This window comes from Tasmannia lanceolata, unplaced genomic scaffold, assembly GCF_043159265.1.
Source record: "Tasmannia lanceolata isolate RefF3 unplaced genomic scaffold, GAP_Taslan_0.1 ptg000013l, whole genome shotgun sequence".
Lineage (NCBI taxonomy): Eukaryota > Viridiplantae > Streptophyta > Magnoliopsida > Canellales > Winteraceae > Tasmannia > Tasmannia lanceolata.
Window position 1 is genome coordinate 10,700,154 of NW_027518690.1, and position 20,508 is coordinate 10,720,661.

The 20,508-nt window shown below is 39.0% G+C and overlaps 3 protein-coding genes across 13 annotated transcripts in view; 2 read left to right on the forward strand and 1 right to left on the reverse strand.

Moving 5' to 3' along the window:
* The window catches only part of LOC143889756 (uncharacterized), a 71,340-nt gene extending 62,757 nt beyond the window's left edge, over positions 1-8,583 (forward strand). For 4 of the 9 annotated variants that reach the window (XM_077394087.1, XM_077394090.1, XM_077394089.1 and 1 more), the window contains one exon: positions 7,198-8,583. In XM_077394087.1, the coding sequence (XP_077250202.1) occupies positions 7,198-7,308 (111 nt within the window). In that variant the 3' untranslated portion in view covers positions 7,309-8,583. The remainder of the gene's footprint in view (positions 1-7,197) is intronic. The other 5 variants (XR_013254928.1, XR_013254929.1, XR_013254926.1 and 2 more) reach the window with 5 other exon arrangements.
* Positions 8,584-10,413: 1,830 nt separating this feature from the next.
* On the reverse strand, positions 10,414-11,043 carry LOC143890956 (uncharacterized). The gene has a single exon (XM_077395623.1). It carries the CDS (start codon positions 11,041-11,043, stop codon positions 10,414-10,416), a length of 630 nt encoding a protein of 209 aa, XP_077251738.1.
* Positions 11,044-14,901: 3,858 nt separating this feature from the next.
* Positions 14,902-20,062, forward strand: LOC143889757 (sterol 14-demethylase-like). 3 transcript variants are annotated; one of them, XM_077394092.1, is made up of 5 exons: positions 14,902-15,057; positions 15,278-15,345; positions 16,602-17,071; positions 18,549-19,279; positions 19,550-20,062. In XM_077394092.1, exons 3-5 carry the CDS (start codon positions 16,604-16,606, stop codon positions 19,815-19,817), a joined length of 1,467 nt encoding a protein of 488 aa, XP_077250207.1. In that variant the 5' UTR covers positions 14,902-15,057; positions 15,278-15,345; positions 16,602-16,603; the 3' UTR covers positions 19,818-20,062. The 3 variants fall into 3 exon arrangements, with proteins under 3 accessions (XP_077250207.1, XP_077250209.1, XP_077250208.1); XM_077394093.1 differs by lacking the exon at positions 14,902-15,057 and adding an exon at positions 15,078-15,145; XM_077394094.1 differs by lacking the exon at positions 15,278-15,345 and having other exon boundaries at positions 14,911-15,057.
* Positions 20,063-20,508: the final 446 nt, after the last annotated feature.

Genomic DNA, 20,508 nt, shown 5'->3' on the forward strand with positions numbered 1-20,508 from the left:
ATTTTCTCTCATGTGGATGAATTTCTAACGTACATCCCATTCTCTTACCCAACTCTGCATTTTTTCTTGTTTTCTTTTAGATTAGAAGCATTTAATGAATTGGGAAAATTTTTGCAGTTTACAAGGACTTGGAATTGGCAAGATTAAGTTGATAAACAAAGCTTTGATGGGGAAATGGTTATGACTATACAGAGAGGAAAAAGAGGCTTTGTGATGCAGATATTAGGATTTATTTCCGCATTATTTAGTTTCTAGTATTTTTATTTCCATGTTATTAGTTTTTAGGATTTTATTTTCCTTGTTATTTTTAAAAAATTCTTATTTTAGTAGGTTTCTATATTTTAAGTTGTTTATTTTCCTATATATAGGCCTCTTTACAACTTATTTTGTAACTTTGATGATTATTGAATAAAAATTCTTCTCCCTCTAATTCTGGTTTTCTTCTTCTCTCTTCTGATTTCTTCTCTTCTTCTCTTCTCTTCCTAAATTCGTCTATTCTTCTGGTTATCTCCGTCTCTTCTGCAGGTTATTTTCGTCTCTTCTTCCCCTATTCTTCTAATTCTATCCCCTTTCGTCTATTTCTCTCCCCTTTCCTCAATTTTTCTTCACGGTGCTGCATCAATTTGGTATCAGAGATAAAGATCCAAGTCTACGAAGATTGGCCTCCAAAGATCGAGCCGCTAATCGCCCCTAAATTTAGGTTCGTCTATCATCTTCAAAACCCAACAACCATCTTACCCTAACCCTAAAACCCTTTCACCACCTCTAGTACAGTCCCCTCATCCACAGACCCAAACATTCTTCCCAAAATCCTAGTTACTCGGCTTGACAGAACAGCCCAAACCAATTTTCCTCAGCCCTCTAAGTTACAATTTCTCATACCCAGAAATTCACCCCAATCAGTCCATTAAATCCCCAATTAGTTCTACCGAGTCATCTGCCTTCCAAAACTGCACTCATCTCCACACAAATAGGCGGCTGAAATCTATTTTTGATAGGGTTTTGTGGTTCTGTGTATTGTTGTGGAAGTGGCAGTGGATCACCATATGACCAAAGAAGCGTGACCCACTGGATCACCGTAATAAGTTTCTGCTTTTTAGAAACTTTTCATCTTTATTGCATATTGGAGAAGGAAATCCACGCACTGAAAAAGTCCACGCGAGATTTTTGCTCTATTTTTGGCCTCATCTGATCCCCTTTTATCTTCTTGGATTAGTATGTTCGGTGCCTTATATGAGTAGGCAAGTTTAAAGCATACGTAAATGAAAGGTTAGCAAGAGACTTGGTAAGGTTTTCTAGTTTTTAGAAAGTGGATAAAGCCAAGGAAAGAAGTTACTTTTTGATAGCAATCGTGGACTGGCCAAAAGATCTTCTTGATATGCTTTTATTTCATGCCATGTTTAGGTCCTTAGTTTGGTAGGTTTCTTCTAGATTTTATTGCTTTTGGGAACTTCTATATTTGTTATTTCTTCTTTTGTAAGTCTCTCCATTTATGAGAGATTATTTCCTTTTGTAAATCTCTCTATTTAGGAGAGATTAGTTGATTGAATAAGGCATTACAGATTATCCTCAAGCTTTGGCTTAGGAGGTTGGTTTCCCTCGAAGAAACCATAGAATCATATTAACTGGTATCAGAGCATCGATCCATGGCCACTAACAAGGAGAGGATTGAGGCTCTCGAAACCAAGGAACAGGAGACTGCGGCCTCTATACGGGAGCTCACTATGGCGGTCCAAGATTTGGTAGTGGGGATGGCTACTATCAGATCGCAGAATGAACAATTACAGGCATCCCTGTCCGTGAGAACATGATGCCGCAGGAGAGTGAGGGCACGCATGGAAGTATGTGCAACGACCACCCAACTTACAAACAGGGACTAGTGCGAGCAACAACACTATTCAGGCTCGTTTTGCACGCATTGGCAAGGTAGCATATCAATTGGAGTTACCGGAAGGTTCGGGTATACACCCAGTGTTTCATGTGTCGGTGTTAAAAAAATATGTCGGAACCGTTGTGCCTACTTCAAGTGATTTACCGCCTATTTCTTCTGACGGAGTATTTCAGCCTGAGCCAGTTGCAGTTCTTAACTATCGTTGGAATCGGCAAGGAGGGAGAGTCATCACAGAGGCACTGGTGCAATGAGCAGGTCTACCTACCGATGGGGCTACTTGGCTTGACTGTGACGATCTTAGGAAGCGGTTTCCTCACTTCAACCTTGAGGACAAGGTTCATCTTGAAGGGGAGGGAATGATAGCAATCATGGACCGGCTAGAAGATCTAGAAGATCTTCTTGATATGCTTTTATTTCATGCCATGTTTAGCTTTTATTTCATGCCATGTTTAGGTCCTTAGTTTGGTAGGTTTCTTCTAGATTTTATTGCTTTTGGGAACTTCTATATTTATTATGTCTTCTTTTGTAAGTCTCTCCATTTATGACAGATTATTTCCTTTTGTAAATCTCTCTATTTAGGTTAGACTAGTTGATTGAATAAGGCATGACAAATTATCTTCAAGCTTTGGCTTAGGAGGTTGGTTTCCCTCGAAGAAACCATAGAATCATATTACTTTTATAGGAGGTTACTTGCAACATAAGTCTCTACTTGTAGAGAATAAAAAGGAGGCTGCTTTTAGAATAATAGACAGAATTACTTTTTTTGACAAGTTAGCTATGTGGGTACTGCTAGGAGACAAAGAAGAGAGAGAAAAGTTGCTTTTGGAGAAAGGTTACTTTTTGGAAAGCTACTTTTCTCCCGTGGGCACCCCTTGTTGTTTTAAGCTATACTTTAGTTTGGGCACCCCCTTTTATCCGTTGGACACCCCCCCTCTTTAAAGTGTTTCACCTAATAGTGGTCACGTGAGGAGAAAAAAAATAGGAGAAAGGAAAAAAAAAAAGAAAAAGAAGGAAAACAAAGAATTTTTTTCTACATTTTCTCTCTATCCATCTCATTCTCTCTCTTCTCACCTGAGCCATTTCTGCTCAAAATTGGCCCTTGACCTCAACATGAAGGTTGTTTGTGACAACTTTTCGTGCATATCAAGCCTACTTTTAGCAGTCAACAGTGAGTGCAAGCACTACAACGATCAACTTTGGGCGTCTGTCCGTTTTGGTCCGACCATTAATTCGAGCTATCCAGGAGTTCGATTTCAAATCCGCGATAGATGTTGTGTTCCTTTCGACATGGCAAACAAATCAAATGGTTGATTTCAGTTTTCGATGCCGATCCCAATGGCTCCGCCCTATGTTCCATATTTTGACGGGTACGAAGATCAATATTTCGAAGACCACACTCCCTATAGCTATTATGAGACTGTATGTCTACGGTGGATCAATGCTTTGGATGCATATCATGAGTACTACAGCTATGATCACCAAGCGACCATATACCACGACCATCTACTGAGCCAGAGAAACTGTACAATGACAAGCCCAGAGGTTATGGATACGACGAATCACGGACCGTCATTACGTAGGCGAGCCTCTATTCCGTCGATGGGAGGAGGTCTGTGATGAATTTATGAGTATTTATGCAATAAGGGCATGTCGGTATGAAAAACAATTGATGCGTGAAGCAGCTGCTTGACGAGAAGAAGCTGCTCGTCGTGAACGAAAAGCCGCAGCCCGTCGTGCACGAGAAGCCGAAATTGAAGTAGAAAACATATATCAAGAGCGTTACATGCATGCGAAGGAATTTGATACCACTATTGCAGAGCCGCATGATGTTCCCGCTGGCATTGTAGATGAGACCATTATAGTTGTTGCGCCTATGATTATGTCAGATATAGAGCCACAGAGTATTTATGCAATAAGGGCATATCGGTATGAAAAACAATTGATGCGTGAAGCAGCTGCTCGACGAGAAGAAGCTGCTCGTCGTGAACGAAAAGCCACAGGCCGTTGTGCACGAGAAGCCGAAATTGAAGTAGAAAACAGATATCAAGAGCGTTACATGCATACGAAGGAATTTGATACCACTACTGCAGAGCCACATGATGATCCCGCTGGCATTGTGGATGAGACCATTATAGTTGTTGAGCCTATGATTATGTCAGATATAGAGCCACAGAGTATTTATGCAATAAGGGCATATCGGTATGAAAAACAATTGATGCGTGAAGCAGCTGCTCGTCGTGAACGAAAAGCTGCAGCCCGTCTTGCACGAGAAGCCGAAATTGAAGCAGAAAACAGATATCAAGAGCGTTACATGCATGCGAAGGAATTTGATACCACTACTGCAGAGCCGCATGGTGATCCTGCTGGCATTGTGGATGAGACCATTATAGTTGTTGAGCCTATGGTTATGTCAGATATAGAGCCACCGAGTACAGTGACTAATGAGGCCGACGACAATGAGCATGGCGATTTCGAGATTTCTACAGGGCCGATTGCCAAGCATCTAGAGAGAGTTTTTGACACTTCCACAATAGAGACTGATATTGTGACCGAGCCATGTGAGGATGATCCATTAATAGAGTCGATCGAGCACCGTCATGAGTCAGAGACGAGTGACCTGATTGTTGAAGCATTACCAAAGCATACAGAGCACGAGCTGATCATTGAGGATGCCGATTCCATATCATTACATGAGCACACTGATAGCATTGCTTCTCCAGTAGGTGCCAGTAGATGCCCCGATTGAGATGATTATGGAGGTCGAACCCGCCGATTTCAGTGCTCAAGATGGCCATCTTGATGCTGATCATGGATTGATACTGCCCATAGCTGTTTTGCCGATTCATGAGGAGTACATTGTGATCTTCCCAGGTAGTTTACTTCTCCAGTGCAGATTCTGTTCGCATGAGTCTACATGGGCCTTTCTTTCCTCTTCTTCCGCCGCCCTTGCAGATGCTTCTCCCGATTGTCTCGAGTGTTAGACATCATGATTGCTTCCGCCGGATTACGCGTTCTACTACTTCAGTGGATTGTTTACATCTTTGACCCAGGTGGACTAGAACTCGAGGGCGAGTTCTTTTTCAACCGGGAGAGAATGATGCAGATACTATGATTTATTTCCGCATTATTTAGTTTCTAGTATTTTTATTTTCATGTTATTAGTCTCTAGGATTTTATTTTCCATGTTATTTTTAGGAATTCTTATTTTAGTAGGTTTCTATCTTTTAGGTTGTTTATTTGCCTATATATAAGCATCTTTACAACTTATTTTGTAACATTGATGATTATTGAATAAAGATTCTTCTCCCTCTAACTATGGTTTTCTTCTTCTCTCTTCAGATTTCTTATCTTCTCTCCTTAAATTCGTCTATTCTTCTGGTTCGTCTCTTCTTCAGGTTATTTTCGTCTCTTCTTCCAATATTCTACTAATTCTATCCCCTTTCGTCTATTTCTCTCCCCTTTCCTCAATTTTTCTTCACGGTGCTGCATCACTTTGTGGCACAAAATAATTGGGGAAAAGTATAGGAGGGGCTGGGAGGGATTAGGAGAGTAGGAACCTCGCTGTAGAGAAGACCTTTGGGTAGGAGTGTTCAGACCCTTGTACCAGCCTTTAGTTAGATACCGAGTGGGTAGACGTGAGAGTACACATCTTTGGGATGACCTTTGGGTAGGAGAGTCTGTCTTGTGCATGCATTTCCTGGAAGTATACCGGGTCTAGTGACCGATAGATGGGTTAAGAGTCTATGACTATATGGAGAGGGAGAAGATGGAGGTCGTATAGAGTTTAAGATTTAGGAGAAACCTGAAAGACAATGAAATTGCAAGTCTTGCCTGAATCCTCGCATTGCTAGGATCACAGCCTTCTTCTCATGAAACTGGCATGATACGTCCCAAATATTTCCATTTCCATCCCTAGCGAAATCAAAATCGAAAGACCAATATGCATAAACCAAATTCGTGAGTGTAATAGTTATGTATTACAAAAATTTTATTTATATGAATTGCATGTGAAATGTGGTGCATGTATTATGTATAAACATTTATATGAATTACATGTGAAATTTGATGTGTACAAAATTATCAGACATGTGCCATAGTGCATGTCTCTAGGTTTTCGATGTTTTTAAACCATTATGGATGGTTGTCTTGCTTATTTGATGATTTCTGAGTGAGTATTTGTACTTATTCTAGCATTTTCTAAAGTTTCATCATTAAATTCTATCATTAGCATACATTTCCATATGCTTCCGTGATTTTATGGGATTTCCACAGAAATTTCCAATCTAAACCAAAATATTCCTGTTTCCATGGCAACAAAATCCGAAATTGAAATTTAAAGCCTTGCCTTCGGGTCAAGGCATTTTGGTTGGACAGTTGCAAGCAAAAGAATCAACACATGTGATGAACTGCAGAGAAACACTGGACCATGTTCTACATTTCCCGACATCTTTGTGGCTATGGAAAGTTATCACCAAGAGATTGGCAAGGATAATAACAGATAATAATATCAATCTTATTGCGTGGAGAGAGAGAGAGAGAGAGAGAGAGAGAGAGAGAGAGAGAGAGAGAGAGAGAGAGAGAGAGAGAGCTGTCCACCCTCAAGATTTTTATGGTGGTTTGATCTATGCTTATAAACAAACCTAGATAAGATCTATTTCTAGTTCAGACTTCCATCTTTTTTATTTGTGATCTATTGAAAGGTTGTTGCTGTGCTTTTTCTGCAGCATTTTATCTTTTATTGGATTTTAGATTTGAAGTATATTTTTGACAATTGTAATCAAGAGCTACCCATCAACTCTTTGTTCATATTTATGTTAAAGTTGCATCAAATCCTAGCCATCCAGTTAATGATTAACAATTGATATCCTCTGATATTCAATGCCCTTGATCAGACCCATGGCTTCTCAACAATTGGTGAGATTTTTTATTCGATGGGCTTTATTTGGTGGGGCCTTCTAGGGGTGTGGGTCCCAAAGGCCAAACATGTGACACGTGTACTATGGTGGAGATGGATCCAATTAAACTCAGGACCATAGTATCGTGACATGTGTAAACGAGATTTTATCAAGTCACTAATGACTCAGCCGAGTCGACTCAACTAGATTCACTTCCGTGTTCACTCGAGTTTTTGAGTTCCTAAACTACGATGGGCCCTGAACCTAATTAGTTTCATGCCTTGGTCGCACTCATGAAAAACATCCAATTAAAATTTAAATGTTTCCAAAATACACTATAACTTCCTCCTGAAACACTTACGTATATCTGCATTATTTCGTACTTCCTGATGTTTTCTTTTTTTATTTTAGGTCTCAAAGTCAGTATTTTGGCTGATGTATTTCTGTAAGCATATGGGGATACCAAAAGATTTGTTGGATTCATGCCTTCCACCCTCACTGTTCAGCATTCTCCAAACCTGAAAACTCAGAACATCCTTTCAAAGCAAAGATTCTGAAATTGGTTTTTAGAATGGAAGCTGAGGAGAAAAGTCCCTTTTATTATTAAAACTACCCATCTATCAGAGGGCTAACGTATTTCTCAAGCTAAAACCGATCTGCTCAAGCAGCTCAAATTCAGATTAGATCGGGTACTTGCGTTGGAATTGTGGAAGAATTATAAAGCTCAATGTAGCTTGAAAGAAGCCATCACCACCATATTTTGCTATCTCCTAGATCAGTTGCTACCAATGGGGTACCTCAGGCTTCTTTTAATAAAACATCAGACACTGTACCTTGTTTTACAGGAAGATTTGGATCGTCCGAAACCTTCAACGGTCCAGAACGTTTAAATACAGGCAAGGGAACTAGTTTACTGCTTGCGGGCAGTTGCCTTATTTCGCCTCTCAGGGTTTTTTCAAGTTGTAAGATATAGTGTCGACGACGTTTTCCAACATCATGTAATGAGGCTTAGCATTTCTTTGAACTGTTTGTATGATGCATTTGACATTCCAGCAGTGGTCAAATGCAGGGATGCAGAGTCAGTGTTGGATGGCGGTAACCAACCGGGTTCTAATTCCTCCCAAATACTCATCTTTTACAGGTATGAATATTTAATCCTTGTAATGTTCTATGTAAAAATTGAAGGTATTTTAGGCACCATTTTTTTGATAAAATGCAGTCCCAGCTTGCGTGTTTGTGTGTGGAGAAGTGTATTCCTTAATAAAACTGTCTTATGATGTTCCTTGACGATGTGAAATTCAACTTTCAGCACATCCCTAAAGAGGGGCTTATCCAATTTGAGAAGATGAAAGAAAATTGCAATTATTAGACAGGGAAAGTGTTCCTTTTTCCATTTCCTTTTTTTTATTAGATGGAAAATGTTGGGAGTCTATTACAAGGACTACCTTACCAGGATGGTTGATCCGCCGAGCTACCCATAGATTGAACAGAAATTTAGAGTATCTCGTGATTGAATGAACCTAGTCTTTTGATTGAAATTAGGGATTTTTCTGGTTTTCACAAGTCTCACCATTGATTTTTGTAGTCCTTAAGACCCTTTTTGTATTGCAAGAAAAACATATATCTAAGGTGACCCTATTTTTCAGAGACAAGAGAATTGTTATAAAAAGGGTTTGCTTAGTAAAACCAACATAATATACTTGCATATTATGTAGTCAAGAACTTGTAGATGTATACATGAGATGTTTACTTTTCATCACCGTCAATAAATTCTTGTTTAAGATTTGACTCCTCATACTTGCTGGCTTTGTATCAAACATTGTACTCTTCTTGGCTTCACAGACCACAATGAAACTGGTAAACACTTGCTAAAGTACTACCTTACATGCTAGAAAATATAACAAAGGCGTTTCACTTTTGTGAGGTTTGAGGTTCATGTACACAGTGATCAAATTGATAAGCATTTTGATGTTTCCAATAAAAAATATAGATAAATCTACATGAGGTTGTTTAAGCTCTTCTATGCATTTCTTTTTTCTTACAAGGCTTTCGTGCCTTCCTACATAAAACAGCCGTGGCAGTTGTAATGGGTACTTGGGCACCAACACAGTGCTGTGCTAGAACACCTCACTTTTTACATATGAAAAGCCAAACTATCACATATTTTATCGTGGCTCAAAAACAAATGTATCACTTACCTGCAAACCGATGGTATGCAAGTATGGGTTTGCCTTGTTGAATTGTTTGGATCGCTTTTACCTGATTTTAGAAAGGACCATCAGATGCTGTGTGAGGTTTTCCCAGGGATGAAAACCGTTAAGTGTTGGCTTCATACACATCTTTTGGTCTTTTTTTTTTTATTGTTCTGTCTTTTCTCCACACTCTCTCTACACATATCAAAACAGGGGAATGCAAATGTCATTTATTAAACTCCATTAAGGTGTACAACTAGGGGTGCAACTCTGGTCAGGTTGGGTCGGGTTGAGGCCAGCCCTTAACCCAACCCGAGTTAGCATTCCCTCAACCCTAACCTGAGCCTCAGGTTGAGGATTGTCAACCATAACCCAAACAGAAAAAGTACAAGAAAAAAAAAATAATCTAACGAAAATCATGATAAAATTAGAGGAAGGATGTCGGGTCGCCAAGGCCTCAACCCTAACCCAACCTGAAACTAAATCGGGTTGGCTTTTCCCAACCCGAGAAAATGCCAATCCAACCCGAGCCAAAATCGGGTTGAACCCGTCGTGTTTTGGTTGACCCGACCCAAGTTGCACCTCTATGTATAATGTGCTACTGAAGGTAACAGATACTAGACCCGATACTAGACCCGCCGCTTAAGGGCTCGGCCCATTTTTTTTATAGGTGGGCTCCACTGCTTCAAATAATCAGTTATGGACTCAAAATCAGTTTTCAAAATCCAGAACAAACGGACCTTAATCTTAACAGGACTTGAGATTGTTTCCATGCGGGTTCTTTTTAAAACAAAACTAACCGTACAAACGTTAAAACCTGAATTTTCATAAGTGCCCCCCTGATTGGGATGGCAAGAAAAACATTTTTAGAGGAAAATTTTTCCGGAGGAATATTGTCGTAAATTGAAGATCTCTTTTATGTAAGAATTAAAAAGGGAGGAATGATAGAGCCAAGGGCGCCCTTGCATAAAGAGCAAGAAAAGGGCCCTTTAGTGGATCCACTACATTTTTGGTAACTTTTTAAAATTGGTTGAGAAAGAAAAATCAGTTGCACTTAATTGATTGGATTCACTTCCAAAACTGATTATTGATCCAAAATTGTGTTTTAGTTTTAATCAAATAATCAATTATGGACTCAAAATCAGTTTTCCAAATCCAAAACAAACGGATCTTAATCTTAATAAGACTCAAGATTGTTTTCATACAGGATCCTTTTTAAAATAAGACCCGGTGACTCAAGATTAACGGTTCAGATTCGATTCAATTGTAATGGGTATTTATTTACACTACTTGTTTGGAAAGAACAAGCACATACATCTCTCACTGTAAAACATCTAATACGAAAAGAATTCTCAATTACAATTTTAAAAATAACAAACAAGTAATCAAATACAATTAAAGAATAACCAACAAGTAATCAACAGAATCAATACAACTAAACAGACGAAGTTGGCATCTGAAATCTACATATTGGACACATATTGCTCTTCTCTAACCACTCAACAATGCACGCCTCGTGAAACATATGGGAACATGGCATACTCTTCACCTTCATCCCCACAGTAAACTCGTCCAAACAAACCATACAACTCTCCCCGGAATCATTCCCTTCCCAAATCCTAGTCCCTAACGTCTCGATTGATAATCTCGATGCCGGGACCCCTCCGAACCCGATCCGATGATCGAAATTCATGGATTCCATCAAATCCCAGTCAGTTTCTTCTCCTTCGCGGTACTCAACTGTAATAAGTTCCTCCACATCAAACCATAGTTCCAGATTCATACGGCCCACTTTAAATGCTTTTTGTCCATGTTGGATGCACAGAGGAACCAATTGGTCTTGAAGGTATTCGCGTTTCTGTTGCGAAAAGTTGAAACAGGAAAGCATCTCATTAACCAACATTAAACATGTCCGAGTTTGAATAACTTTGAAGAGATCATATGAAAACACTTCTTCCTGGTATTCAAGCTCCCTCTCGTTGATAACTTGATAGTAAGATACCATTTGTTCCATTGTGGAAGAGTGAATTTTGATGGATACTCTTGTTCCTTCCAAAGAATCCATGTATGGCAATAGAGATGGTCTTGTAATCACATTAATGTTTTCCATTATGAAAAACAGTGTATAGAAGAAGAAAAGAAGAAGAAGAAAGGTTGCCTGAATGCAGTGCTAAGGAGTGAGAGAAAGAATAATGAGGTAAGTGAGGTGGGTTGGTTTTGTCTTAATTCATTGAATAGTGGAAAGAATCAATGAATTGAATAAATAGAGTGAAAATTGAAGAAGAATAGAGGGAGGGAGGAGGAGATTACGAGATGCATAAATAGAAAGTAGTGATATGTTTATCTAATCTTATTAGGTAACCTGTTTATAGGAAGTAGGGGTATTTTGGTCATTTCCAACTAGATGCTAAAAAAGGAAAGTGATGACGTATTTTCTTAACCTTCTAATTTTGTCAATAGAGTTACCTGATGAAAATAGAACTGTAAATTTCAAAAAATAAAAATCAAATCAAATCAAATCAGAGGGCTAAGACGGTTTCATGCCTTTGATTTTGGTCATCAACCCATCGGCAGATGGGCCCACTGAATGAACGGTTGAGATCATCAGTTTTGGCCCAGATGATCTGATATGTTCCTTAGAAGCCACAACCTTGAAACCCCGACCTTCAATTAGTCCATTTATCCAGTGACTGAGAGTTGCTTCCCCACTGATGTTAAGCCGGTGAGGGCAGTAGATTATGTGGGCCAGGGTTTCATTCGTTGTTGGGTGCCCTAATTATTTAGGGAAGTGATATATTTGCCTCTATTTTTAACTCGAGGGACAGCTCCTTCTAGTGTAATTTATTACTACTCTTTTGCCTTAGATGGGGCTGTCGAATATATCATAGGAGTGCAACTTGGGTCGGGTTGAAGGGTTGAAACCAACCTGAACCCAACCCGAAACTCTAAACCATCAACCCGAAACAGACATGACCCGACTCTCAACCCGATGTAGGATAACACGACCTAACCCAAAAAATTAATATCTCAACCTGAACCCAACTATGGTGATATCTTTCCCCTTGGGTTTTTATGTTCTAAAAAGCCAAAACCAAAAAAAATGGTAATTTTTCTTTTTAAAATTCAGGTTGGGTCAACCCGACACCTCAACATGAACCCGACCCAACTCAAACACAACCCAACTCGACCCTTGATTTTTCAGGTTGAACCCGACTCGAGTTGCACCCCTAATATATCATAACCTTATGTCTTTAATAAATATTTCCCAAAACATCCCTCCAACTTGCTTATGTATCAATTTACATATTTGCCCTTAGCTCAAATATCAGAAATGATATCAAAACTGCAATGTTTTGATAAGATGCATGAAGCATCTCATCGTCTAGCATTCAAAGGCCTGTCAGAAGGATTTTACCATTCTCAAGAAGCTCACATAGATAGGGTGTGCCCAAAAAATCAGTTTCATAGGATTATCCTAACCCTTCGAACTATGGAGGCAAAAAATGGACAGATTGGTGAAGGTTTATCCACATCCATTTATCTTATCAAAACAATGGAGTGCTGAAACCATTTCTGTTATCTTTAATCCAAGCATTTCATGGATAAAGGGTCGAGTTTCGTCTTGCATGATGATAAACGGTTGCACTGTCTAGAAATCCAACACATAAACGGTCCAGAACATCCAAAATGGCACGCACTGCTTGCAATTGCAAGACACCACATGGTGATGTTAAGATTATTTATCCAAATCTATGGCACTGGGTGTGTGCTCATAGGGTATTGGGTCAAGTAATGCAACTCGGCTCGGTTTGGATCTAGCCTGACCCGTGATAGCATTCCCTCAACCCTAAACTGGCCCAACCTGAGCCTCGGTTAGAGGATGGCAACTCTGTACCAACCCACTTCTAAATCTCTCAACCATGGTTTTAAATTTCTGTTTCGGTACTCATTCCGGTCTCCGCCGAAATCCCGTAAACGCTAAAAAACATTATTTATTTTCGTACGGAATGTCGGCTGAAATTGCTGAAATTTTGAGAAAATATTATTTAAATTATAAGACTGAGATTTTTGCTTGATTTTCAGGCAAAATTTTAGGAAAACAAAATTTCGGCCAAAAAAAATTATCGTTTCAGGTATACCCGATTTCAATTTCGTTGTAGACTGAAATATGAAATTTCGGATTTCGACCAAAATTTCTAAATTTCAGCCAAAAAATACCATCGTTTCGGGTATACCCGATTTCGATTTCATTCTCGAAGGAAATCTGAAATTTCAGATTTTGGTCGAAATTGAAAACCATGCTCTCAACCCATCTAACCTGCTTTTTCCAAATCGCACGGGTCCGATTGGGTTTGGGTTAACCAAGAGCCAAACAGAAAAATACAAAATAAATAAATAACCCTAAGAAATCACGATACAATTAGAGGATGGAGGTCAGGTTCAGGTTGCCTATGACCTCAACCCAGCCCAAGGAAATGCCAACCCAACCCAACCCGAGCCAAAATCAGGCTAACTCAACCCAACCCAGCCCAAGGAAATTTCGAGAAAATGTAAATGTCACAAAATTTCAGCCGAAATTTCGGAATTAATTAAACAATATTTTTTAATTATTACGAGATTGTGGCCCAAAATTTTGGATTTCGGTGGGGTCTGAAATCGGTACCGAAACCGAAATTAAAAACCTTGGTTCTAAGTTAGTAGGTTTCTAACTAGAATAGGAAGTAGACCATTCTGGGGCAGTGATTCTTCTAGGGTATTTCAAAGTTTTGGATATGTTAGGGATATCACTGATTGTTTCATTTTAGGGTAGTAGATGTCTCATTCTAGGGCAATGGGTATTTTGTTATAGGGTAGTGGGTAGTTCATTAATTCTAGGGTAGTGGGTTTCTCCAGGATAGGGATTCTCCTAGGTGATTGGCTATATGAGAGAGAGAGAGAGAGTTTTCATTATGTTTATTTGAAGGGGATCTTTTAGGCTATTTCACAAAAAGCCATGTGGCTTACTTTTGCATCCAAACTGACTGATTTCATACCAAACTGTTCTTCTAGTGAAGTCGTGTAATTAGAGCCTTCTTTTTCTGTTCCAATCAAGTGTGTTGGAGGTTGCTATTCTTTGTTTGGTTGCACTGCTTAGACTGAGAGAGTAGTGGAACAAGTCAACAATGAGGAGACAGTAATTTGATTTGCCTGGAACTTACCACGGGGAATAGTAATATTGTTTGGTTGTGAACCTCGTAGAGTAATGGTAGGGGTGTCATTACCAACATAGAGAGAAGACAGATGGAGGAAAGGGCCCCGGGGGGGGGGAGGGAGATTTTGGGTTGGATATTATAAGGAGGGGACAAGTGACATCACAAAACATGCAACTATTAACCATGAATGTGGTACCTAAATGCCAAGCAAAACCCCTGAGCCATCCTGGGTTTTGTGCAACCAAATACACCTGGGAAAGCATTTCCCTTTAAAAAAAAAAAAAAAAAACTCAGGTTTTGACACCGATACTCGGCAAGTTGATAATTTTTAATAGATATATTAAGATGGGATTTGCTAGGGACCATCGTAGAAGGCATTTCGCAGACAGGTCGCTGTGCTTTCTTTCAACAACCGGTCTGCGAAATGCCTTGAGCGATGGTCCCTAGCAAACCGTAAAATATAATTTTATACTTTTAAAAGAAGAGCACGAGAGACAGGTGGGCGTGACAGAAGGATGCACCAAAACCAGAAATAAAACTGTGAGCTAACAAACCCGCGGCATAAACTAGCATTGCAAGGTTTTGGGCGCACTATTGTACATTTGTACGAATACTGGGGGGTGGGGCGCATTATCCTACAGCGGGGCGAAAAAACCAGCTCCCAATAAAGTTAATATTTTTTTTTTCCCTGGTTGCCAGTGATAACAGTATCCGCCTCGGGGCCCACCGTATAAAATCCATCGCTTAAATGCCGAACATCTCCGTCTTTCCCATCGTAATTCCCTCTCTCGCCTGCAAAAGCAACATCTGAAAAATGCAGCTGATATTCTCTTCAAACATGCTCGGATTTTAACCAGTCACATCTCTCTTCTTTACACTGCTACAAGGTTCGTCTCCTTTCTACTCATCCTTTTCGTGTTTAACTTTTTCTAGGGTTTCGTTTTCGTTTTTGTTTTCCCTTTTGAATCTTCATAGGCATGTGGATCTGAACTGGACTCTTTTGCTTCTGATTTCTATTTTTTTTTTCTTTTAATGCTGCATTGGATTTGTTATTACAAATTCTGAGATCCGAACTTTTTAATGTAATTTTTATACACTTTTTTGCAGGTTTTATCTTGTGAAATTCGCTCGGGCTTAGGGTTTTTGGTGGTTTTATCGCTCGAATCAGTCAGCAGGTTTGCTTTGGTGCCGATTTTGTTATCATTTTCATCATCGCCTTTTTTATAGAGATTTTTCGTCTTCTTTTCGCTTTCTTCTTTGTAGCTGTGTATGTAGATTTGAGTTGAGCGATTTTTCTTTTTCTTTTTCTTTTTTTACTGAATTAGCTATCGTTTGAGAGTTTATTAGATCTGAACTCTTTTTTATTACTTTTCTTGCAATTTTACCAGGTTTGCTTTCGAATTTTCAGATATCGAGGGTTTTTTTGTCATTAGATTTTGTAATTCTAGTTTTTGAAATTGTAGCGCTTCTCAGATCTGAGACATTTGTTTGTTTATGAGATCTGAGTTCTTTTTGTTTACTTTTCTAGCAATTTTACCAGGTTTGCTTTCGAATTTTCAGATATTGAGGGTTTTTTGTCGTTAGATTTTGTAATTCTAGGTTTTGAGATAGCAGTGCTTACCAGATCTGAAACATTTGACTGTTTATGAGATCCGAACTCTTTTTGTTTACTTTTCTAGCAATTTTACCAGTTTTGCTTGCGAATTTTTGGATATTGAGGGTTTTTTTGTTATTTGCTTTTGTAATTCTAGTTTTTGAGATTGTTGTGCTTACCAGATGATGTAATACATTTGTTTGTTTATGAGATCTGAACTCATTCTGTTTACTTTTCTAGCAATTTTACCAGGTTTGCTTGTGAATTTTCGGATATTGAGGGTTTTTTGTCATTAGATTTTGTAATTCTAGTTTTTGAGATAGTGGAGCTTACCAGATCTGAGACATTTGTTTGTTTATGAGATCCGAACTATTTTTGTTTACTTTTCTAGCAATTTTACCAGGTTTGCTTGCGAATTTTCGCATATTGAGGGTTTTTTCTCATTAGATTCTGTAATTCTAGTTTTTTGAGCTTGCATCGCTTCCCAGATCCGAGACATTTGTTTTTTTATGAGATCTGGACTCTTTTTTGTTAACTTTTCTTGCAAGTTTGACAGGTTTGCTTGCGAATTTTCGGATATTGAGGGTTTTTTGTCATTCACTTATGTAATTCTAGTGTTTTAGATTGTAGTGCTTACTAGGTCTGAGACATTTCTCTTCTAGTTCCATGATTATTTGCTCTCTATGTAGCTCATCTACTAAGGCCTTCCTGTATTTTCTGAGACTTATACATCAAAGCAAAGCTTTTATGAAATTCTCTCATCTTTCCTAATTCTCAGTCGATTCTCTATTTTATTATTCTAGTTCTTTCTAATTGTCTGATATCTTTGCTTGCTAGTGATGGATTTTTTGAAGGAGAGTAAGTTCTTGAATGCCTGTCTCCTTGTTCTAGCCACATTGGTCGTCGTGAAACTTCTTTCCTTGATTAAGAATTATAGATCTGGAAAACGCCTGCCTCCTACTGTCAAGGCATGGCCGATTCTTGGGGGACTCACTCGCTTCATGAAAGGCCCAATCATGATGCTTAGGGAAGAATATCCAAAACTTGGGAGTGTATTTACATTGAATTTGTTGAATAAAAACATCACCTTCTTCATTGGTCCAGAGGTTTCAGCACATTTTTTCAAGGCATCGGAGTCCGATCTTAGCCAGCAAGAGGTGTATCAGTTTAATGTACCCACTTTTGGGCCAGGCGTCGTTTTTGACGTCGACTATTCGGTGCGGCAGGAGCAATTTCGGTTTTTCACTGAATCTTTGAGGGTGACCAAGTTGAAGGGATATGTAGATCAGATGGTTGTCGAGGCCGAGGTATTTGTTTGGTTGTTGTTCCCTTTATTTCATTGGGTTTGATATTATTGCTATTTTGATCCAAAGTTATAGAATTCATTTGGGATGATCATATTTTTGCCGGTGGTTAATTCTGCTTGTATGGGGTAAAATAAATATATGAGGGATTTCTTTTTTCACTGTGATGGCTGCTTTTCCTTGGGTTTTTAAGCTGTAATTCCTTTTCTGAGTTTACTGCATATCAATTTCAGTTTGCTTCGTATCTTTTTTTGCATGAACATCTAAAATCTTTTGGAGGAAATTCCAATCATTGAGAGCCTTTCTGCTGTTGATTTCTGCAAGGTATTCATCGGATAGGAGCTACGGTTTTAATAAACCTAGCTTTCAATCTATTTGCAACAGTTTTTCTTTAATTTGTATTCTTGGATTTATTCTCAACCTAAAGGTGAATGTTTGATTTTGTGCAGTAAATTACTTTTTTTTTTTTTTTTTCGATTCGAGATTTGGATTATCTTGTTGAAATCTGTAACCAAGAGCTACCCATCAACTCTTGGACTTTTATTTTTGTTATTGGCGCATCAGTTTCTTTTCTGATCATGCAAAATTCTTTGTGGTACAAGTCATGGTTATTTAATACTTTAAATAAGCAACCCAAGTGATCTGGAACTCTGATTCATGGATACAAACCCCCAACACTACGAAACCTGGACAAACCACTGCACGAGTGCAAGTGTTGGTCGAGGACAAGGTGCTTGGAACAAACAGTATGGAAAACCCAGAAAACAGATGCTGACTTTTCTACATTTAAGTTATAAGATTGTAATATATGTGTCAACCCATGCACTTAAAGGGATAGAACGTCTAATTACTTGTACTTACGAACTACATTTAAAATACATCCTTAGCTATTGGGGAGCATGGAAAATCAGTTAATCACGCTTTCCTGTCATGTTAATATTTGATAACCATTCAAAAAAAAAATATATATATATATATATATATATATATATATATATATTTGACATGCATATTCTACACATAATTATTGTGAAAATGGTGTATCTCACGCTTTCATCTCATTAGTAGGGTTGTTAATTTTTATTTACTTTATGATTTATACTGGTTTATATAGCTGTAAGAAAGTGTTGGTGTGTTAAATTTAGTTGGCCGTCACTGATTTCAGTCTTCATCTCCTCAGTGGTACTTTTGTGATGTTAGGACTGTTCTGTGTCTGTTCTTTCCTGTGGTTTTTTTGGGTTTATAACATTTAGAAAAAAAGGGGTGTAGTGTAAATGTGTACATAAAAACTGGCTCATAAAAGCTCATGTAATGAAACTTTTTTTTTTTATTTAGGCTTCTTATTGGAGTTCTGACAATTCTTATTGGCAATTTTATAGCATGTTGGTCGAAGATTCTAGTTCTGAAGCCTTTCAAAAACAAAACAAAAAAAAAATGAATTTCTGATTCTGATTGCTTGTGTTCTCCTTGAACTTTGTAGGAATACTTCTCAAAGTGGGGTGACAGCGGGGAAGTAGACTTGAAATATGAGCTGGAGCACCTCATCATATTGACAGCAAGTAGATGTCTCTTGGGAAGGGAGGTGAGGGACAAACTATTCGAAGACGTGTCTGCCCTCTTTCACGACCTCGACAATGGCATGCTCCCCATCAGTGTCATCTTCCCATATCTCCCCATCCCTGCTCATCGCCGCCGTGACCAAGCCCGGAAGAAACTTGCAGAAATTTTTGCCAAAATCATTTCTTCTCGCAAGCGAGCTGGTAAATCAGAGAATGACATGTTACAGTGCTTCATTGAATCTAAGTACAAAGATGGCCGCCCGACAACAGATTCCGAAGTCACCGGCCTCCTCATTGCTGCCCTCTTCGCCGGTCAACACACCAGCTCCATTACTTCCACATGGACCGGGGCCTACCTTCTCCGCCACAAAGAATACCTTTCATCAGCTTTGGAAGAACAGAAAAGCTTAATGAAACAGCATGGAGATGAGATTGATCATGATATCTTATCAGAAATGGATGTTCTATATCGTTGCATAAAAGAAGCCCTAAGACTTCATCCCCCTTTGATACTCCTTTTACGTAGCTCGCACAGTGATTTTACAGTGAAGACCAGGGAAGGGAGAGAGTATGACATCCCAAAGGGTCATATCGTTGCGACTTCACCAGCTTTTGCCAACAGGCTTCCTTATATTTACCACGATCCCGATAGGTACTGTCAAACAACTAATAACTCCAAAAGCTTAAGCTATTGGAGATGGCGTTATTTAATCTTTTATGCTTTAACACTCCCCCCTCACGTGTGGCTCCTCTTTTTAGATTTGCCTACACGTGACACATGTGGCCCCCATGACATGTGAATTTTTAATATCAAGGAGTTTTAAACCCAAGACCTTGCTCTGATACCATGTCAAACAACCAATTATTCCAAAAGCTCAAGGTGTTGGGAGATGGTGTTATTTAATCTTTTATACTTAAACAGGTACGACCCCGACAGGTTTGCAGTTGGGAGAGAGGAAGATAAGGGTGCTGGAGCATTTTCATATATCTCGTTTGGAGGCGGAAGGCATGGGTGTCTTGGGGAGCCATTTGCTTACTTGCAGATAAAGGCGATATGGAGTCATTTGTTGAGGAACTTTGAGATGGAGCTGATCTCTCCTTTTCCAGAAATAGACTGGAATGCGATGGTTGTGGGCGTAAAGGGGAAGGTGATGGTGCGGTACAAACGAAGGCAGCTCTCTGTCAACTGAATGCTGGGATATGCTGGTATCTGGTTGCAGGTAAATGGGTTTCTAATGGTCTGTAATTCTGGTTCTTCCAATTTTCTCTACCTGTGATGTCAATGCTGCTATTTTCTTCCTTCTTTTTAGTTAGTAATACTCTTTTAAGCTCTGTAGTTCCAGAAAATTGGTTTTGTTTTAGCGTTTACCTGCTACTGGATTTGATTTGTTCAGGAAAACAAAACTAAAGCTAACAAAGTAATGTGTTGTTGGTATGTTGTGTGGAATGTGGATTGAAACTCTTTTTAAGGGATGCGATTTAAAGCTCAATTACCAAAAACTAGACTTATCTCCTCTCAAAGTCTCTATTGATGTATATATCTATTAAAAATGCAAGCCTCCGCCCATTTCTGTGCAGTTATTGCAGATAGTAATACCAACCCTAACACATTTTTTGGAAAAGGGAAATGATATGAGCACAACCAATAATTACACAAACCCAGCTTGTCTTTTCTTTTTTATCCGCCTTGCGAGACCTTTTTGGGAACGGTAAATAACTAAATACTACTAAAAGACACATCGTCATACGGCTCTTCAGCAAGCCACCAAGGTTTTGTCCCACAACCTGCTAGGCCTAAGGGGAGTTAGCATGTCACGGAGGCCAACCAACCCCCGCCCTCCGGCGCGGCGGGGGGCTAAAGAAGGGCCCTTGAATAGATCC